The sequence below is a fragment of the Cyprinus carpio genome, unplaced genomic scaffold, assembly GCF_018340385.1.
Source record: "Cyprinus carpio isolate SPL01 unplaced genomic scaffold, ASM1834038v1 S000006768, whole genome shotgun sequence".
Classification (NCBI taxonomy): Eukaryota; Metazoa; Chordata; class Actinopteri; order Cypriniformes; family Cyprinidae; genus Cyprinus; species Cyprinus carpio.
In genome coordinates this window covers 395,980-415,511 of record NW_024879362.1, presented here as the reverse complement: position 1 = coordinate 415,511, position 19,532 = coordinate 395,980, and the positions used below count along the sequence as shown (strand labels likewise).

The following is a 19,532-nucleotide window of genomic DNA, read 5'->3' as shown; positions in this document are numbered from 1 at the left end:
TTTAGGCACTGGTTCACCCAGAAGCAGATCGATGGCACAGTCCCACGGCCGGTGTGGAGGCAGCTTGGAAGCCCGTTTGGGGCAGAATACGTCACTGAAGGGGGCGTAGCATGTTGGGATGGAGATGGATTGGTTCTCCACCAGGCTCTCAATTGAGGTAGTACAAACTGCAAGAGGTGCAGGGGTAGGTTTGGCTGGGACAGGACAACCGGTGATGCAGCTCTGGAAACAGGAGTCGCCCCACTTCAGGACTTTGCCCGTCTTCCACGAGATGACAGGGTTATGCTGCTCCAACCATGTGCGCCCTAGGATGACGTCAGCGGTGGATTCCTCCAGAACCAGCAGGTGGATCTCCTCTTGGTGGAGTAGTCCGGTTAGGAGGGTAATGGGACCCACACTATGACGCACACATCTTCTACTCAACGGCCTTCTGGTTATTGTGTGGACCTGGTAGGCTGACGGCGTTGCCGTGGTAGCGAGTTTGAGGTGAAGGCAGAGGGCGCCTGAGATAAAGTTGCCGGCTGACCCAGAATCGAGGAGGGCGGAAACTGGAAGAGAGATGTCAGCGGCAGTAAGTGTCACAACAGTGGTGAGTGGTTTCATTTGATACTTCGAAGGGAGAATGGCACTCACCATGGGACGAGGAGGACGGACGGGGCATACAGAGATGATATGCCCCGGGGATGCACAGTAGAGGCATAGATTCTGGGCCAGCCGTCTTTGTCTTTCAGCCGCCGTGAGTAGACTAGCATGGGTTCGTTGGCTGGTTCTGGGGAGCTGACGGCCTCTGGTCGGCAGAGTGGCGAGTTGGGATACGCCTGGCCCTGGTGCTCTTCTAGGCACGACTGCATAGGGGTGGCGAAGCGGATGGAGAGTTGAATGAACTGTTCAAGCCCGATGGTATCCTCGTATGCAGCGAGATGCAACCGCACTCGAGGTTCCAATCCCTGAAGGTAGGTAGTCAGCAAGGCCTTTTCATTTTATCCACTGGTGGCCGCTAGAGTCCTGAACTGAAGAGCATATTCATTGACAGACATTTTTCCCTGTTTAAGGTTATACAGCTTCTCACCAATAGACGAGTCCCAAGCTGGTCTGCCAAAAACTTCTCGGAAATGGTCGATGAAGCTGGAATAAGACTGGATAACTGGGTTATTCTGAGTCCAAATTGAATCTGCCCACAGAAGTGCTTTACCTTGTAGTTGAGAAATCACGAATGCTACCTTGGATCTCTCGGTCGGGTACAAGTGTGGTTGCATCTCCAGGACCAGCGAGCATTGAAGAAGAAAACCGCTGCAATCCTCCGCCGAACCAGAGTAGGGCGCCGGCCGGGCCATGGGACTGGCGTGCACGGCAGGTGAGGGAGTGCTGGCGTTGTTAGCGGAAGTGCTTGCTGGTGTCAGGGATGCGGGTAGAGTGGTGAGTGTCTGACGTAATGCGTCGACCAGGTCTTGGAAGGGATCAGTGTGACTCATGCTTGTGCCGATCAGTGTTGGTCCGGTCCAGTCTGTTACGAAATACCCAGGAGGCTGAGGATAACAGAAAGACAGTTTTATTCAGGCACAAGCAGAGGAGCGGGTAGTGCTGGGAAAAGTGATATGGAGACTGGCAGTGATGAATGGATCCGTAGTAGAGGGGTAGAGACGTCAAGGTAGGGAGGTGTAGGGAGGTGTGTGTGGTATTTGTAGTGCAGAGGTGATTGACTGTTGATGAGGGTCAGGTGGAAGTGCTCAGTACTCAGGTGAGGGCGTGCGCTGTGATTGAATGGAGGTGGAACCTGGCGTGTCTGTAACAGCATGATGCTGTAGAAAGAGGATCATCACTCAAATCTACCTTTATATAACACTGCACTGACATTTCTTTGTCAGAAACAGTTTAAACAATACTGCAATTCTGTGATTTCTTCACCAAAGCAGAGTAATTCATGATGGTACAGTTTGGACTGCTGAGCTGAGGTTTCTTCATCAGGACAGACTTAAACTTTAATACTAAAATTAGGGTTTCTTCGCTAAAATCAGATTAACCTTGCACTGATACCATTTAGCATGAAATGCATAAAGACTCTTTCAATCATAATAGTGGTACCAATTCAAGCCCCTACTTTATCTGCATTTAAACAAGCCAGCAAATAGGGACGCAAATGAGTATCTCAAGTCACGCCCTATTCTTCCCTGGAATATCAAGCACACACTTTTAGGCTGACAGTGTTTTAAACTCATAACCTTTGTTTTATCATGTCCGCATTCTCCACCATTTCTGTTGCGAATCAGCTCAAAGGGGAAATATGAATAATCAATCATAACTAGTTATGATTAGTTATAAATATTTAGATCTGCTGTAAGCATTTACTTGACCTCTCAGTGTCAACTGTCTGTCAATTCTAAGAACGTTACTTTCCTGTGGAAAATAACTTTCTTACTGTACAATACTACTCAGAGCATGTAGCTAAAATCTGCATGATTAGGGACTTCAGTTATGAGCAAACAATGAACAACCTCAAGTGTGATACAAATAAGACTTTATTACTCAATAACCACTTAAACTAGTCCAACATACACACACACACACACACACACACACACACACGCATGCACGCATACAGTGGGCATAGGAAAAAGGGTTAAAGCTTAAGCAGTAAAGAGATGAGAAATAAAGACATGAAGCTATGATACAATTTGATATTACGCAGATCTACAGCCTGAAGGAAACATCAGTTTCTTAGTTCAAACACACCTTTGTAAAAGGTGCATATGATACCTAATGTATCAGTTAATAAGACTAAGTTTGATACTTGCACGTCTCGGTTGTTTGAAAAAGAGTGCTAAAGCACTTTGGGGCTCCAGTTGGTCTCTGCTGAAGTGAGGTTATGAGAGAGACCAGTTCAAAACAGAGGATCTTGATGAATGAATAGTCAAGGCCGAAGCCTTGCACAAGCTTAGCATGGTTTTTAAGGCTCTTAGCTCAGCATCTTCTCCTGGAATTCCAGAATCTAAAATAGCTGCCTGATCTGGTGATCAGTGATCTATATAGGGGGATGATGACACACCCTCAGGGTTTGAGTGAGCCATTGAGGAATGTTACCTTTTGGAGGGAAGTTTTACAACACTTTGTTCCTAGTATGGTGTCTTACATATGAAACTAGATTGGGGGGTTCAAGAGAAGATTCTTATAAAACTAATGTGTTGCATAGCCATCAACATATAATATGCACTCTCATTTAGATCATGAAAACACAAACTCATAGATACCGAACATCACATAGGTAAGGTTATATTAACTAGTGATCCATCATAAGCATGTATAAAACATAAACAATACAAAATATACAAGAACAGTAACAGTAACAGCATATACAATGCCCTAAAATATATGTGAATTAATTCAAAGAAAGGTTTTTCTACGAATTAATTAGAGAAGAGTCACTTTTATGTGCATTATGTGTCTGTTTTTTAGAGACTTGAGTTGAGAGTTGCTTAGCCACATTCCTGGGCATCGTAAACCTAGTGTTATCAGATAGTGTGCCTAAGGTTGCTATGGAACCAGAGGCCTGTTCTGTCCTTTTTGATGTGATAGTTTCCTTTTGGGGGAAGGGTCCATAGACCCTTTGGTTAGATGAGGAGGCATTAGATATTATTTGTTAAATGTAACAAATAGTTGTGTGTCTGATTGGTCCAAATGCTACAATTCATACAGAGGGCATCGATGAACTCGCAGTTGCACAAACATCAGTTGCACAAGCATCAGTTACTCAAACAGTTACACAAGCATATTATGTCTAATATTATAATGAGCGCAGTCGGCTCTCTGAGCGCAGTCGGCTGATTGTGCTTTTCCCACTGTTAAGCGCTCCGCTCTCGCCGGGCACGCTCCAAGGAATGTGTCCATGCGGCGACTAAGATTGCAGGGATTGCATGGGATCTGGCGGTCGGGTTGGAGACGGCTCTTCCTTTCTCCACCCGCATTCCCTAGATCTAGGTCCTTTCTAGGTGCTGATCCACCATCTGGGCTGGATACATACTGGATCCGGGTGACTGCAGTGACCCTCTGACTTGGACACAGACTGGATCTGGTGGCTACAGTGACCTCGGAATAAGAGAGAAACAGACTAATATGAGCGTAGATGCCATTCTTCTAACGATGTAGCAAGTACATCGGGTGTTATGGGAAGTGTTCCCAGTTCCGATTTACCTAATTAATGCAGCCTAAAAATCCTTTAACGGATTTGGATATTAGAAGTGTATTAGTATGTTATGTGTAAGCCAGGTAAAAGAGATGGGTCTTTAATCTAGATTTAAACTGCAAGAGTGTGTCCGCCTCCCGAACAATGTTAGGTTGGTTATTCCAGAGTTTAGGCGCTAAGTAGGAGAAAGATCTGCCTCCCGCAGTTGACTTTGATATTCTAGGTATTATCAAATTGCCAGAGTTTTGAGAACACAGCGGACGTGGAGGACTATAATGTAACAAGAGCTCGTTCAAATACTGAGGTGCTAAACCATTCAGGGCTTTATAAGTAATAAGCAAGATTTTAAAATCTATACAATGTTTAATATGGAGCCAGTGCAGTGTTGACAGGACCTGGCTAATATGATCATACTTCCTGGTTCTAGTAAGAACTCTAGCTGCTGCATTTTGAACTAACTGGAGTTTGTTTACTAAGCGTGCAGAACAACCACCCAATAGAGCATTACAATAGTGTAACCTTGAGGTCATAAATGCATGGATTAACATTTCTGCATTTGACATTGAGAGCATAGGCCGTAATTTAGATACATTTTTGTGATGGAAAAATGCAGTTTTACAAATGCTAGAAACATGGCTTTCTAAGGAAAGGTTGCTATCAAATAGCACACCTAGGTTCCTAACTGATGACGAAGAATTGACAGAGCAGCCATCAAATCTTAGACAGCGTTCTAGGTCATTACATGCAGAGCTTTTAGGTGCTATAATTAACATCTCTGTTTTTTCAGAATTTAGCAGTAAGAAATTACTCGTCATCCAGTTTTTTATATCGACTATGCATTCCGTTAGTTTTTCAAATTGGTATGTTTCTCACCGTCAGGAGAGATTATTCCACCCCCCACTCGAAGCTGTGGAAGTTGTGGGTGTGGCCCCTGAGGGGGCACAGCTCATAGCTTCCGGTCATAGCTTCCGGTCTTCCGGGATTTCTGGTGGCATCGGCATTCTCATTCCCATAGCAGTTTTCCAACGCAGCCCGAGTCCCTGAAGAGGAACGCCTCTAGGTTACGTGTAACCCTAGTTCCTCGAAGGAACGAGACGCTGCGTTTCAGGGCCATACTTCCGGCATCTCTGTCAGTGCTTCCTTCACTCCTAGAATATTGAATTTGACATTCCGAATTTCTTCTTCATCTTGAAAACTGTATTTTCTAAAAAATTGATATTTTTTAGTATAAGAATTCAGAATGAAAATCTGCTGTTTGAAAATACCCATAAATACCAGTAATACATATAAATAAAAAAAGTCTTAAATTTCAAATGTTCAATATTCAATAAAAAAAATAAATCTGATCAATGTTAAATGCCACATAAAATTCTGTTTTGTTAAACGACACTTGTCAATAATTAAAATTTACACAATTCAAATTCAAATAGTTGTCATATTTTAAGCTCCATACTGACTTGAACACAAATACAAGAAATGTGTCATGTAAGTACTGTAGACAAGTGGTCAAGCACAAAGACCGCTAGTGTGGGTATTGGACAAGCCATATTATATTATATTATATTATATTATATTATATTATATTATATTATATTATATTATATTATATTATTTTTAAATTCATTAAAGTTTTTACACTTAGGGTGCCTTCACACCTGTAGATCGATTGCTTCGTTCTGAAACAGGGATTAAAATTATTACAATGTTGCTTTTTATTCTTGGTACGGTTCGCTTTCATGACAAAGTTTCTAAACAGACCAAAATTATTAATACAAGCCACATGCGAGTAAACTGTCCTCTCATTTGTCAAAGTTCCATGGTTTATTTTTCGGAAATTCTACTCACAGCTGTCATCCGTCATGATGGAACCAGCTTTGATGGAACTACAACAGATTTGAGGGCTTATTGATGTTTATATATATAGCTGTCATTATATTCATTTATCATTTTGAGCAGAGTCCAGGATTGATCGGGAAAACATTTTTAAAATGCACCTACTACGAAGAAGAGCAATAAGACGGCATTATAAAATGAAAAGGCGCACACTGATTTTGAATGGCGAAGATGTGCTCACCCACAGACATCATCTACTGTTTTTCATGGAACTTACATAATTACCCATTATACATTGTGATATAGCCTGGTTCGTTGGTCTGTTGGATCAGATTGCTTTGTCATTACAACTGAACTGCTCCAGAGTTCATTTTAAATAGACCAGACAACACCTCTCACACGATATCTCACACATTTTTTTTCGATCACTGATCCCACATATACCCAAACGAACACATATAACCAGGGATAAGAGGGGAAATGCGGCAGGTTCAGAAACAATGGGCCAGGAGTGAAAGCACCCTTAGTTAAGACTATTTAAGGGTTCATTTGGGCATATGTGAACATGGCAATCATGCTCCGCACCAAAACAATCCGAGATCGCCTGAACGAGGTGGTCTCAGCTCAATTGAAAATGAACTCTGGAGCGGTTCGGTTGTAGTGAGAAACCATTCCGATCCAACAGACCAACGAACCAGGCTATATCACAATCTACGTTACCCATTATATTATAATTAAAAACAGCAGACAATGTCTGTGGGTGAGCACGTCTTCGCCATTCAAAATCAAACTGCACCTTTTCATTTTACAATGCTGTCTTATTGCTCTTTGTAGTAGGTGCATTTTAACAATGTTTTTCCAACGAATCCTGGACTCTATATATATGGGCTATATATACAGGTCCTTCTCAAAAAATTAGCATATTGTGAAAAAGTTCATTATTTTCCATAATGTAATGATAAAAATTAAACTTTCATATATTTTAGATTCATTGCACACCAACTGAAATATTTCAGGTCTTTTATTGTTTTAATACTGATGATTTTGGCATACAGCTCATGAAAACCCAAAATTCTTATCTCAAAAAATTAGCATATCATGAAAAGGTTCTCTAAACGAGCTATTAACCTAATCATCTGAATCAACTAATTAACTCTAAACACCTGCAAAAGATTCCTGAGGCTTTTAAAAACTCCCAGCCTGGTTCATTACTCAAAACCGCAATCATGGGTAAGACTGCCGACCTGACTGCTGTCCAGAAGGCCATCATTGACACCCTCAAGCAAGAGGGTAAGACACAGAAAGAAATTTCTGAATGAATAGGCTGTACCCAGAGTGCTGTATCAAGGAACCTCAGTGGGAAGTCTGTGGGAAGGAAAAAGTGTGGCAAAAAACGCTGCACAACGAGAAGAGGTGACCGGACCCTGAGGAAGATTGTGGAGAAGGACCGATTCCAGACCTTGGGGGACCTGCGGAAGCAGTGGACTGAGTCTGGAGTAGAAACATCCAGAGCCACTGTGCACAGGCGTGTGCAGGAAATGGGCTACAGAGAAGCAGCACTGGACTGTTGCTCAGTGGTCCAAAGTACTTTTTTGGGATGAAAGCAAATTTTGCATGTCATTCGGAAATCAAGGTGCCAGAGTCTGGAGGAAGACTGGGGAGAAGGAAATGCCAAAAATGCCTGAAGTCCAGTGTCAAGTACCCACAGACAGTGATGGTCTGGGGTGCCATGTCAGCTGCTGGTGTTGGTCCACTGTGTTTTATCAAGGGCAGGGTCAATGCAGCTAGCTATCAGGAGATTTTGGAGCACTTCATGCTTCCATCTGCTGAAAAGCTTTATGGAGATGAAGATTTCGTTTTTCAGCACGACCTGGAACCTGCTCACAGTGCCAAAACCACTGGTAAATGGTTTACTAACCATGGTATTACTGTGCTCAATTGGCCTGCCAACTCTCCTGACCTGAACCCCATAGAGAATCTGTGGGATATTGTGAAGAGAAAGTTGAGAGACGCAAGACCCAACACTCTGGATGAGCTAAAGGCCGCTATCGAAGCATCCTGGGCCTCCATAACACCTCAGCAGTGCCACAGGCTGATTGCCTCCATGCCACGCCGCATTGAAGCAGTCATTTCTGCAAAAGGATTCCCGACCAAGTATTGAGTGCATAACTGAACATAATTATTTGAAGGTTGACTTTTTTTGTATTAAAAACACTTTTCTTTTATTGGTCGGATGAAATATGCTAATTTTTTGAGATAGGAATTTTGGGTTTTCATGAGCTGTATGCCAAAATCATCAGTATTAAAACAATAAAAGACCTGAAATATTTCAGTTGGTGTGCAATGAATCTAAAATATATGAAAGTTTAATTTTTATCATTACATTATGGAAAATAATGAACTTTTTCACAATATGCTAATTTTTTTGAGAAGGACCTGTATGTATGTATATATATATATATATATATCAAAAAATATATATATATATATATATATATAAACATCAATAAGCCCTCAAAGCTGTTATAGTTTCATCAAAGCTGGTTCCATCATGACGGAATTCCGGAAAATAAACTGTGGAACTTTGACAAATGAGAGGACAGTTTACTCGCATGTGACTTGTATTAACAATTGTGGTCCATTAAGAAACTTTGCAGTGTGAAAGTGAACCGCACCAAGAATAAAAAGCAACATTGTAATAATTTTAACCCGTTTCAGAATGAAGCAATCGAGCTACAGGTGTGAAAGCACCCTAAAAATATGTCAACCTGAAGAACACTTTAATGTTGAAATTGTTCTTTATGTTACAGTTTAGGGTTATTTATTTCCATTTATTTATTTATTTATTTATTTTAAATTTGTAACTGTCGAAGCCATTTTATTGTGACCAGGTCAGCTGAAGATACTTTTCTCCTTTTTTCCATGAAGTAATAGAGATATCGGATTTGTGATTGATATTGTTAGTGTGATTCATATTATTATTGCTAATTTTAAATTATTACTTAAGATAAACAGACATGCCAAGTCCATATATATATATATATATATATATACAGTTGGTACGGAAAGTATTCAAACCCCCTTAAATTTTTCACTCTTTGTTATATTGCAGTCATTTGCTAAAATCATTTAAGTTAATTTTCTTCCCTCAGTAATGTACACACAGCACCCCACATTGACAGAAAAACACAGAATTGTTGACATTTTTGTACATTTATTAAAAAAGAAAAACTAAATTATCACATGGTCCTAAGTATTCAGAGCCTTCGCTCAGTATTTAGTAGAAGCACCCTTTTGATCCAATACAGCCAGGGGTCTTTTTGGAAAAGAGTTTTTCACACCTGGATTTGGGGATCCTCTGCCATTCCTGCTTGCAGATCCTCTCCAGTTCTGTCAGGTTGGATGGTAAACGTTGGTGGACAGCCATTTTCAGGTCTCTCCAGACATGCTCAATTGGGTTTAAGTCAGGGTTCTGGCTGGGCCATTCAAGAACAGTCACAGAGTTGTTGTGAAGCCACTCCTTCGTTATTTAAGCTGTGTGCTTAGGGTCATTGTCTTGTTGGAAGGGGAACCTTCAGACCAGTCTAAGGTCCTGAGCACTCTGGAGAAGGATTTCATCCAGGATATCCCTGTACTTCATCTTTCCCTCGATTGCAACCAGTCGTCCTGTCCCTGCAGCTGAAAAACACCCCCACAGCATGATGCTGCCACCACCATGCTTCACTGTTGGGACTGTATTGGAAAGGTGATGAGCAGTGCCTGGTTTTCTCCACACATACTGCTTAGAATTAAGGCCAAAAAGTTCTATCTTGGTCTCATCAGACCAGAGAATCTTATTTCTCTGTTTTTTACCTCTCTCACCAAGGCTCTTCTCCCCCGATAGCTCAGTTTGGCTGGACGGCCAGCTCTAGGAAGGGTTCTGGTCATCCCAAACGTCTTCCATTTAAGGATCATGGAGGCCACTGTGCTCTTAGGAACCTTAAGTGCAGCAGAAATTATTCCTTTGACCTCATGATTCTCATTTGCTCTTACATGCACTGTGAGCTGTAAGGTCTTATATAGTCAGGTGTGTGGCTTTCCTAATCAAGTCCAATCAGACACAGCTGGACTCAAATGAAGGTGTAGAACGTTCTCAAGTATGATCAGAAGAAATGGACAGCACCTGAGTTAAATATATGAGTGTCACAGCAAAGGGTCTGAATACTTAGGACCATGTGATATTTCAGTTTTTCTTTTTTAATAAATCTGCAAAAATGTCAACAATTCAGTGTTTTTCTGTCAATATGGGGTGCTGTGTGTGTACATTAATGAGGAAAAAAAAAATTAACTTAAATGATTTTAGCAAATGGCTGCAATATAACAAAGAGTGAAAGATTTAAGGGGGTCTGAATACTTTTCCGTACCCATTGTATATATATATATATATATATATATATATATATATATATATATATATATATATATATATTGTTTTTTTTTTTTTTTCTTTTTTTTTCACTTAAGCAAATGGATTAGACAAATTTTACCTCTAAACTGCTTCTACTCACATGATGTAACCTCATCAGCAGAAAGAAAATGCAAATGGGTTGCAGCTAAATACACATAATGATAGACAGAAAGGCATCATAGATGATTGTGAAGATACTTTACTGAAATTTGGTCTTTATTGCACCTATTTTCTCTTTCTATTTTTTTTCTAGTTGTAGTTCATTATGTATTTATTCAAGTTCAGTGTCAATTATTATTCATTATTGTTTTCAACTAATAACTGTTGTTAGAGCATTGTAATTTTTGTTACAATTTCAAGTCAATATAAAAATAAAAGTACTTGAAACAATATGCTGTCAAGTACAGTATTTTCATGGAAAGGCTACGAGATATAAGTAAAAGTAAATAGAAGGGTAAAAAGAATATTAATAAATAATATATTTTTACAATAATATTAAAATAAAAAAATTTTTAAACACTATTAATGTCATATATATAGCATTAAAGCTGGGTTCTATTTACAGGTTCTGCTGTTGTTACAAGCCAAATAACCTTGATCTGGTACTGTGTAGAACCATTAGGAATGAAATTCTCAGTGCTTGGCTAACACGGACCCTATTACATAACACTATAATAAAAATATAGAACAACTGTCATCCAATAAGGCATTCTCAAAGGCCATCCAATACATTTTTAATGATCTGGGAAATTATTGCACAAATAAATTTCACCATGGCATATTTTAATAATACAAAATATATATAAATATGAATAGTTGTAATATTTTGTCAGAAATAGAAAGCAGATTGTCAAACAGAGGGGTGTGTTCCCTTTAGACCTGCATTTATAAAACAAAGAATTGACAAATGTCAGAACAATAGCATCAAGCATCATAGAACAACTAAAAATGACCAATATGGTAATTAAAACACAAATCAACACTCACCTTTTATTTTTCTGAGGTGTGCTGGTCTTTTCTCCTGTTAAAAAATAGATGTAGAATGTAAAGGGGAATATTTTCATAAAATATATAATAATACTGTAGGTTAAACTGTACTTACTGATGATGATGACTCCAGTCACCCCAAACTTTTTTAGTTAGTGGGTCCTGTGCTCGGACGCAGAAAGTATATGCTTTTTTGAATTTCACCTTGTAATGTGTCTCGTTGGTTTCATTTTTCTATTTTGAGGAATTAACATATATTTGGATGTTAATAAACAACAACAGCAAAACAAAAAAAAAAAAAAAATGCTTACTTCGACACGACTTCCTGTGTAGTCACAGCTATGATTGTTGGGAACCACTTTCACTTCATAGGAGAGGGGAAAGAAACTGCAGGGGGAACTCCATGTTTCAGGGGGGTGCCACTCAAATACATCATCTTGGATCTTGGTGATACTAACTTTATCTGGCTTGACTGAGGGTTTGAAATAAGAGTTTAATCAGCAATCTAGTACAGTGGGGCTGGGACCCACGAGGGGGCCTCGAGATTATTTAAAATGGCTGCCCTGAGACTGAGATTGATTGATTGATTGATTGATTGATTGATTGATGAGTGAAATATTCAATTAAAACATGTGAAATCCTGAATTCCAGTGATTTAGTATCATTTAACTATTACTAACAAACTTATTTGCCAGTTCTGTTAAATTTTTTTTCATAACTTCTTCATACCCTTGTGAAAAATAAGTGTGATTAATTGTATGTAGGCCTACTTGCAAATAACAATATTAATTCAATAAACATCCACATAAGTACGCTTAAGGAAAGTACACTTTCATAATTTAAACATACTTATGTGCGCTTTTAAAAAATGCACTTTGCAATACTGTCAAAATAAACTTTTAAACTTTTACATGTAAAGTACTAATTTAACTGTAGTGTGTTAATTTTACATTTGAATTTATAATTAAGGTATATTTTAAATGTACTAATTGGAACCTCATTATTACAAATGTGTAATTACAAATAAATTTACATATATGACATACAGTACAAGTTTCAATAGAAATGGCATTAGAGTATTTTATGAATTATGAAATTACAAATAAAATGCACTTAAGTTGTAAATAACATGCAACTCTCTGAAAACATTACATTCAGTAAATATGTATTTATATTCTTTTAACATATATTTTATTGCAATAAGTACTTTTTAAAAGTATATGCTAAAGTGTTTACAAAGGAATTTACACATAGGCTAAAATGCATGAGTTGTAATGCAGGGATGTGCACTGCATGTAGCTACCACCTGGGGGCACACAAACCTCTTACCAATGTCTTGGATGAGGAAAGTCCTGTGGTGCTCCTCCAGCCTATAAAGATTTCTGACAAACAGTGTGAGTTTGATGCTCCTAGACTCTTCGGAGTACTGACAGTAATCCTTGTCAATACAAATCAGCCCAGACATATCCGAGTCCAGAGTGCAGTTGATGGGACTAGAGTTTCTGTACAAACACAAGGCCAGTTTAGCATTGATTTGCTGTTATAAGATAAGCCTAAATAATTAGAATGCTTAGGCATATACTTCAATGATTAATCCAACCTAACTCAAAATAAAATAAAGTTTGATTAATACAGAATAAGAATAATCATTAATCACCGGATTGCTGTGAAATATACCACAGCTCTTTGGATCCGTTCCTGATGCCATTTCCAAGAGCAATGAAATTGTCCATTATAGTTTCTTGCGGTGCAAGAAATGAATTCTGGGCAAATAAAAAGTTAAGCAGTTTTATTTAAGATCAGTGGCCACAATGAGAAATACTGATAGCTAATAAAATTATATTAGCTGATAATATAATATAATATAATATAATATAATATAATATAATATAATATAATATAATATAATATAATATAATGATAGCAATTCATGTTCATGTTACATAAGCATAATGTAAATTTAAAGATTTACAAGAGCAATAAGAACAACAGTAGGCCTAGGTGGTGAGTTATTATTGGCTCATTCACAGTTCCATCAATAATTAATTAAGCAAGATAACACTGGTGAAAACTGATGAAATAAACATATTTTAATAGATATCCTCTTACTTCCCTATTAAGATCTTTAGAAAAAAATATTAAGTTTAATTAGGCAAAGATGCATTATCTAATTAAATATGCACACATCAATATGAACTTTGTATAAAGCTATCTTCAAAATTCTTGTTACATTATGTTAACAAACTAAGGATTTTTACATATCTCTTTTTATCACTCGATAAACAAAAAAAAACTAACAGTAATAACAGTAATATATATATATATGTATACAGTGGGTATGGAAAGTATTCAGACCCCTTTAAATTTTTCACTCTTTGTTATATTGCAGCCATTTGCTAAAATCATTTAAGTTCATTTTTTTCATCAGAAATGTACACACACAGCACCCCATATTGACAGAAAGACACTGAATTGTTGACATTTTTGCAGATTTATTAAAAAAGAAAAACTGAAATATCACATGTTCCTAAGTATTCAGACCCTTTGCTGTGACACTCATATATTTAACTCAGGTGCTGTCCATTTCTTCTGATCATACTTGAGATGATCTACACCTTCATCTGAGTCCAGCTGTGTTTGATTATACTGATTGTACTTGATTAGGAAAGCCACACACCTGTCTATATAAGACCTTACAGATCACAGTGCATGTCAGAGCAAATGAGAATCATGAGGTCAAAGGAACTGCCTGAAGAGCTCAGAGACAGAATTGTGGCAAGGCACAGATCTGGCCAAAGTTACAAAAAAAATTCTGCTGCACTTAAGGTTCCTAAGAGCACAGTGGCCTCCATAATCCTTAGATGGAAGACGTTTGGGATGACCAGAACCTTTCCTAGAGCTGGCCGTCCGGCCAAACTGAGCTTTCGGGGGAGAAGAGCCTTGGTGAGAGAGGTAAAGAAGAACCCAAAAATCACTGTGGCTGAGCTCAAGAGATGCAGTCAGGAGATGGGAGAAAGTTGTAGAAAGTCAACCATCACTGCAGCCCTCCACCAGTCGGGGCTTTATGGCAGAGTGGCCCGACGGAAGCATCTCCTCAGTGCAAGACACAAGAAAGCCCGCATGGAGTTTGCTAACAAACAGAGAAATAAGATTCTCTGGTCTGATGAGACCAAGATAGAACTTTTTGGCCTTAATTCTAAGCGGTATGTGTGGAGAAAACCAGGCACTGCTCATCACCTGACCAATACAGTCTCAACAGTGAAGCATGGTGGTGGCAGCATCATGCTGTGTTTTTTTTCAGCTGCAGGGACAGGACGACTGGTTGCAATCGAGGGAAAGATGAATGCGGCCAAGTACAGGGATATCCTGGACGAAAACCTTCTCTAGACTACTCAGACTGGGCCGAAGGTTCACCTTCCAACAAGACAATGACCCTAAGTACACAGCTAAAATAACGAAGGAGTGGCTTCACAACAACTCTGTGACTGTTCTTGAATGGCCCAGCCAGAGCCCTGACTTAAACCCAATTGAACATCTCTGGAGAGACCTGAAAATGGGTGTCCACCAATGTTTATCATCCAACCTGACAAAACTGGAGAAGATCTGGAAGGAGGAATGGCAGAAAAACCCCAAATCCAGGTGTGAAAAACTTGTTGCATCTTTCCCAAAAAGACTCATGGCTGTATTAGATCAAAACGGTGCTTCTACTAAATACTGAGCAAAGGGTCTGAATACTTAGGACCATGTGATATTTCAGTTTTTCTTTTTTAATAAATCTGCAAAAATGTCAACAGTTCTGTGTTTTTCTGTCAATATGGGGTGCTGTGTGTACATTAATGAGGGAAAAAAACATGAACAAATGATTTTAGCAAATGGCTGCAATATAACAAAGAGTGAAAAATTTAAGGGGGTCTCTACTTTCTGTACCCACTATAAAGGTTTCACCATTAAGATAAGAAGTTTGGGGAATGGATGGATGAATGGTTTTTAAAGATATGTATTGTACTTAAAATCTACATATGCAAATACATAAAGTGTAATAAAATAAACTTGGATGTTTTCTTTTTACAAGAAGACATATTTTGAAGCAAAATATTGTAGCTTGAATTCTCAGATAAAAAATAAAAATAATAAATTGGTATTGGCTGTAGTGTTTTGCCTTAATGAATGAAAGTCTTTATAAGTGACTCTGTGATTCATTCACTCAAATTATACTTACATGGCAAATATGACTTCTTTTGGAACAATATTCATTGATATAACCAATATCCTGAGCTCGCATGCTAGTGACCAATGTCACATGACACTGCTACCAATGTCGCTGTGAAGTAGTAAATCTACTTAGGGTAAATTTTATCATGCCATAGTTAGCTTTAAACAACAAAATTGTGGCCAGTGAAAATTCTTAGTGGCTAATGACTTCAAAAAGCCACAATCCTTGCTATACATATATATATATATATATATATATATATATATATATATATATATATATATATATATATATATATATATATATATATATATATTATATATATATATATATATATATATATATATATATATATATATATATATATATATATATATAGCTGGTCATCCAGCCTGGTCATAGCTGTTCAGCAGTCTGGTTTTAGAGGGGTTTTGGCCAATTCTTTAGCTGGTCAGGGGAGACTAGCTGACCAGCTAAAACCAGCTTGACCAGCTTAGCCAGGCTGGGATACAAGTTAAAACCAGCTATTTCCGTCTTAAACCAGCTTAGACTGGTTTTAGCTGTTTTTTTCAGCAGGGGTGGCTGATGAGCATCTAAGTTAATGTCGAGCCCTGTGCATAAGAATGACTGTCACATATACCCTGTTAAAAATAATATATTTAAAATACATTTATTTCATACTAAGTATAGTTAATATCTATTAATATATTTACTGACAGATTACTTGAGAATTACTGATATAAAAATAATAATTAAACTTTATTTGACATACTACTTCACAATGCCGTTTCTCAATATTAAGTCTAAAATATGTTTTAATGTCACTTCTGATGAGGATTGCATGATCTTTGAATAATATCAGTCTTTAAATGCAAATTATTTAAAGTGTGCCTGAAGTGTACTTGCAATAGTTCCATTTTAGCAAAATAAAATGTACTTCAGCACTAATTCCACACAATTAAAGTGTAGTAATTACAAAATTAGTTTAATATGTGATGCTAAGTTTACAATTTTTTTATAGTGAATTTCAATTAAGTTAAATGATCTGCAGTAAAAATGCCTTTATATCCAGATGTTTTAAATTTAAACTTAAGACTTAATAAACATGAAATCCAATGTAAGTGTTAACCTTCATACTTACCTCTGTCACTAGATTGTATAAGAACTCCTTTAGGAAACTCGACTGGATGGACCAGTAGTAGTGTGTAATTCAAAAGATCTCTGTTTGGTCTGTGACATGTGAAGTTTCCCCCATGCAGCCCATCTATTATAACAGTGATGAAGTTCCCTGTCTGAGAGATGCTTTCCCCATTCCTCTCCCAGTAAATTTCCTCTCCTTTATATTGCTCTTCACAATGCAGCAATACCTCAAAGCTGGACAGATTTGATACCTCCAAAACCAGAACTATAACAGTAAAGCTTATTTATCAGACTCATCATTTGATTTGATAGCACATTAAATAAATGTGTTTCACAACAAGGCATATATTTTTATTCACCAAGTATGCATTCAATTCTTCAAAAGTGACAGTAAAGACATATGTAATGTTACAAAAAGATTTACATTTTAAATAAATGATGTTCTTTTAAACTTTCTGTTCATGATAGAAACCTGAAAAAAAAATCCTCTGAAATAAACAGGAATATATCCTGTAGATTTCTTTTATAATATGTGCAGTTAACTGTTTTATTTCCTGGTTTAGCTGAGTGGGCATGGCCTTCAAAAGAAGCACAAACCTGAAGGAGTATGTTAATTTTAGCTAGTTATGGAAATGCTAGTGCGAATATCTTCATTTTATCCACCCTTTTACTGAATTTATTGATTTTTTTTAACTCTTGGTTCTTAATCATCTTTTTATGTATTTATTCATGTAGTGAGGCAAGAGTTATCTATGGTAACACAGAAAAACATGCATTTAAGATGCCATGAGGACATGTGTGTGTGTGCGTGTTGTCTTTACTGTTACTTTATTGTAAGTGTCTATATTATAAATGTTTTACTGTCACTTTTAAGCAATTTGTCCATGCTGAGTACAATACTAATAAATGAGATTTAAGCAATAGTCACCATTTGGCTTGATGAACCTCAGTGAAATGCTGCCTGCCATCTGAAGAGCAGCTTGAAGAATAACAAAGACAATCTTGTTCATCTAAAGAAAAAGTAAAAATAGTAATGATATGAACAATTGTTATAAAATAAATTAAACAGATTATAGTATTACTATGCATAGATATTTAATAAACATTCATATTAATATGATGGTCATATGCCTCTAGTTTGAGCTCCGTCACGTTATTTCTCTATCGTCTATTTTTTATTGTTGAAATCTATTTTATACACCATCATTTTCGTTTCTATAACGTGTGAATATATCCTCTATCGTATTCTACAACAAAAAAAATCAGAGCGCCTTGTTTATAACTAGTTTTATTTTTGATTTCCAGAGTCCGCTAGTAGCTTATAGCCCATTAGCATCACCAGCGTGGTTGTCGCTAAACCCGCGTGCATCGCTAATACTCTATTCACACACATTACAATTGCTTTACTCACTGATACTTGCATGAATGGCAGATGTTTGTCTACCTTTGAGTGCAGGTGATGAGACGTTCGAGCTGCATTCGGTGCAGCTCGAGCTGGAGGCCGTGGAGAAGCAGATTCGGGTCCTGGAGCAGAGGCAGGCCCAGCTGAGAGAACGGAGAGCCGCGCTGGAAACCTCCCGGGCTGACGCTCTCAAGTCCAGGGTAAGTATGCAGTGTGCTACTAACAGTCCCACCACCTCCACCCCATGTGTTTCTCTGCACAGGCCCGGTGCACCCGCAGCGGAGGACACGAACCAGGCCCCGGGCGACGACTTCTCCCCCTCTGGTCTTCGAGATCTCCACACGGAACCGCTTCTCTCCCCTCCGCGAGACGGAACGCGACGCTGTGATCGTCGGAGACTCCATCGTCCAACACGTCCATGCTACGTTAGCCGAAGGTAAAGTCCACACTCACTGCTTCCCTGGTGCTCGTGTTCTCGATGTTTCTGCGCAGATACCCGCAATCCTGAAGGCCGTGGAGAAGCAGATTCGGGTCCTGGAGCAGAGGCAGGCCCAGCTGAGAGAACGGAGAGCCGCGCTGGAAACCTCCCGGGCTGACGCTCACAAGTCCAGGGTAAGTATGCAGTGTGCTACTAACAGTCCCACCACCTCCACCCCATGTGTTTCTCTGCACAGGCCCGGTGCACCCGCAGCGGAGGACACGAACCAGGCCCCGGGCGACGACTTCTCCCCCTCTGGTCTTCGAGATCTCCACACGGAACCGATTCTCTCCCCTCCGCGAGACGGAACGCGACGCTGTGATCGTCGGAGACTCCATCGTCCAACACGTCCATGCTACGTTAGCCGAAGGTAAAGTCCACACTCACTGTTTCCCTGGTGCTCGTGTTCTCGATGTTTCTGCGCAGATACCCGCAATCCTGAAGGCCGTGGAGAAGCAGATTCGGGTCCTGGAGCAGAGGCAGGCCTAGCTGAGAGAGCGGAGAGCCGCGCTGGAAACCTCCCGGGCTGACGCTCACAAGTCCAGGGTAAGTATGCAGTGTGCTACTAACAGTCCCACCACCTCCACCCCATGTGTTTCTCTGCACAGGCCCGGTGCACCCGCAGCGGAGGACACGAACCAGGCCCCGGGCGACGACTTCTCCCCCTCCGGTCTTCGAGATCTCCACACGGAACCGCTTCTCTCCCCTCCGAGAGACGGAACGCGACGCTTTGATCGTCGGAGACTCCATCGTCCAACACGTCCATGCTACGTTAGCCGAAGGTAAAGTCCACACTCACTGTTTCCCTGGTGCTCGTGTTCTCGATGTTTCTGCGCAGATACCCGCGATCCTGAA

At 39.2% G+C, this 19,532-nt stretch overlaps 1 protein-coding gene across 1 annotated transcript; it reads right to left on the bottom strand.

Annotated features, from left to right (window-relative positions):
* Positions 1-11,237: 11,237 nt before the first annotated feature.
* LOC109105362 (interleukin-12 subunit beta-like) lies at positions 11,238-17,864 on the bottom strand. Its single transcript, XM_042756006.1, has 8 exons — positions 17,726-17,864; positions 16,799-17,062; positions 13,102-13,207; positions 12,774-12,946; positions 11,756-11,916; positions 11,560-11,678; positions 11,445-11,478; positions 11,238-11,336 (listed from the first exon to the last, which is right to left on the bottom strand). Exons 1-7 carry the CDS (start codon positions 17,805-17,807, stop codon positions 11,448-11,450), a joined length of 936 nt encoding a protein of 311 aa, XP_042611940.1. The 5' UTR covers positions 17,808-17,864; the 3' UTR covers positions 11,238-11,336; positions 11,445-11,447.
* Between the last annotated feature and the right edge of the window lie 1,668 nt (positions 17,865-19,532).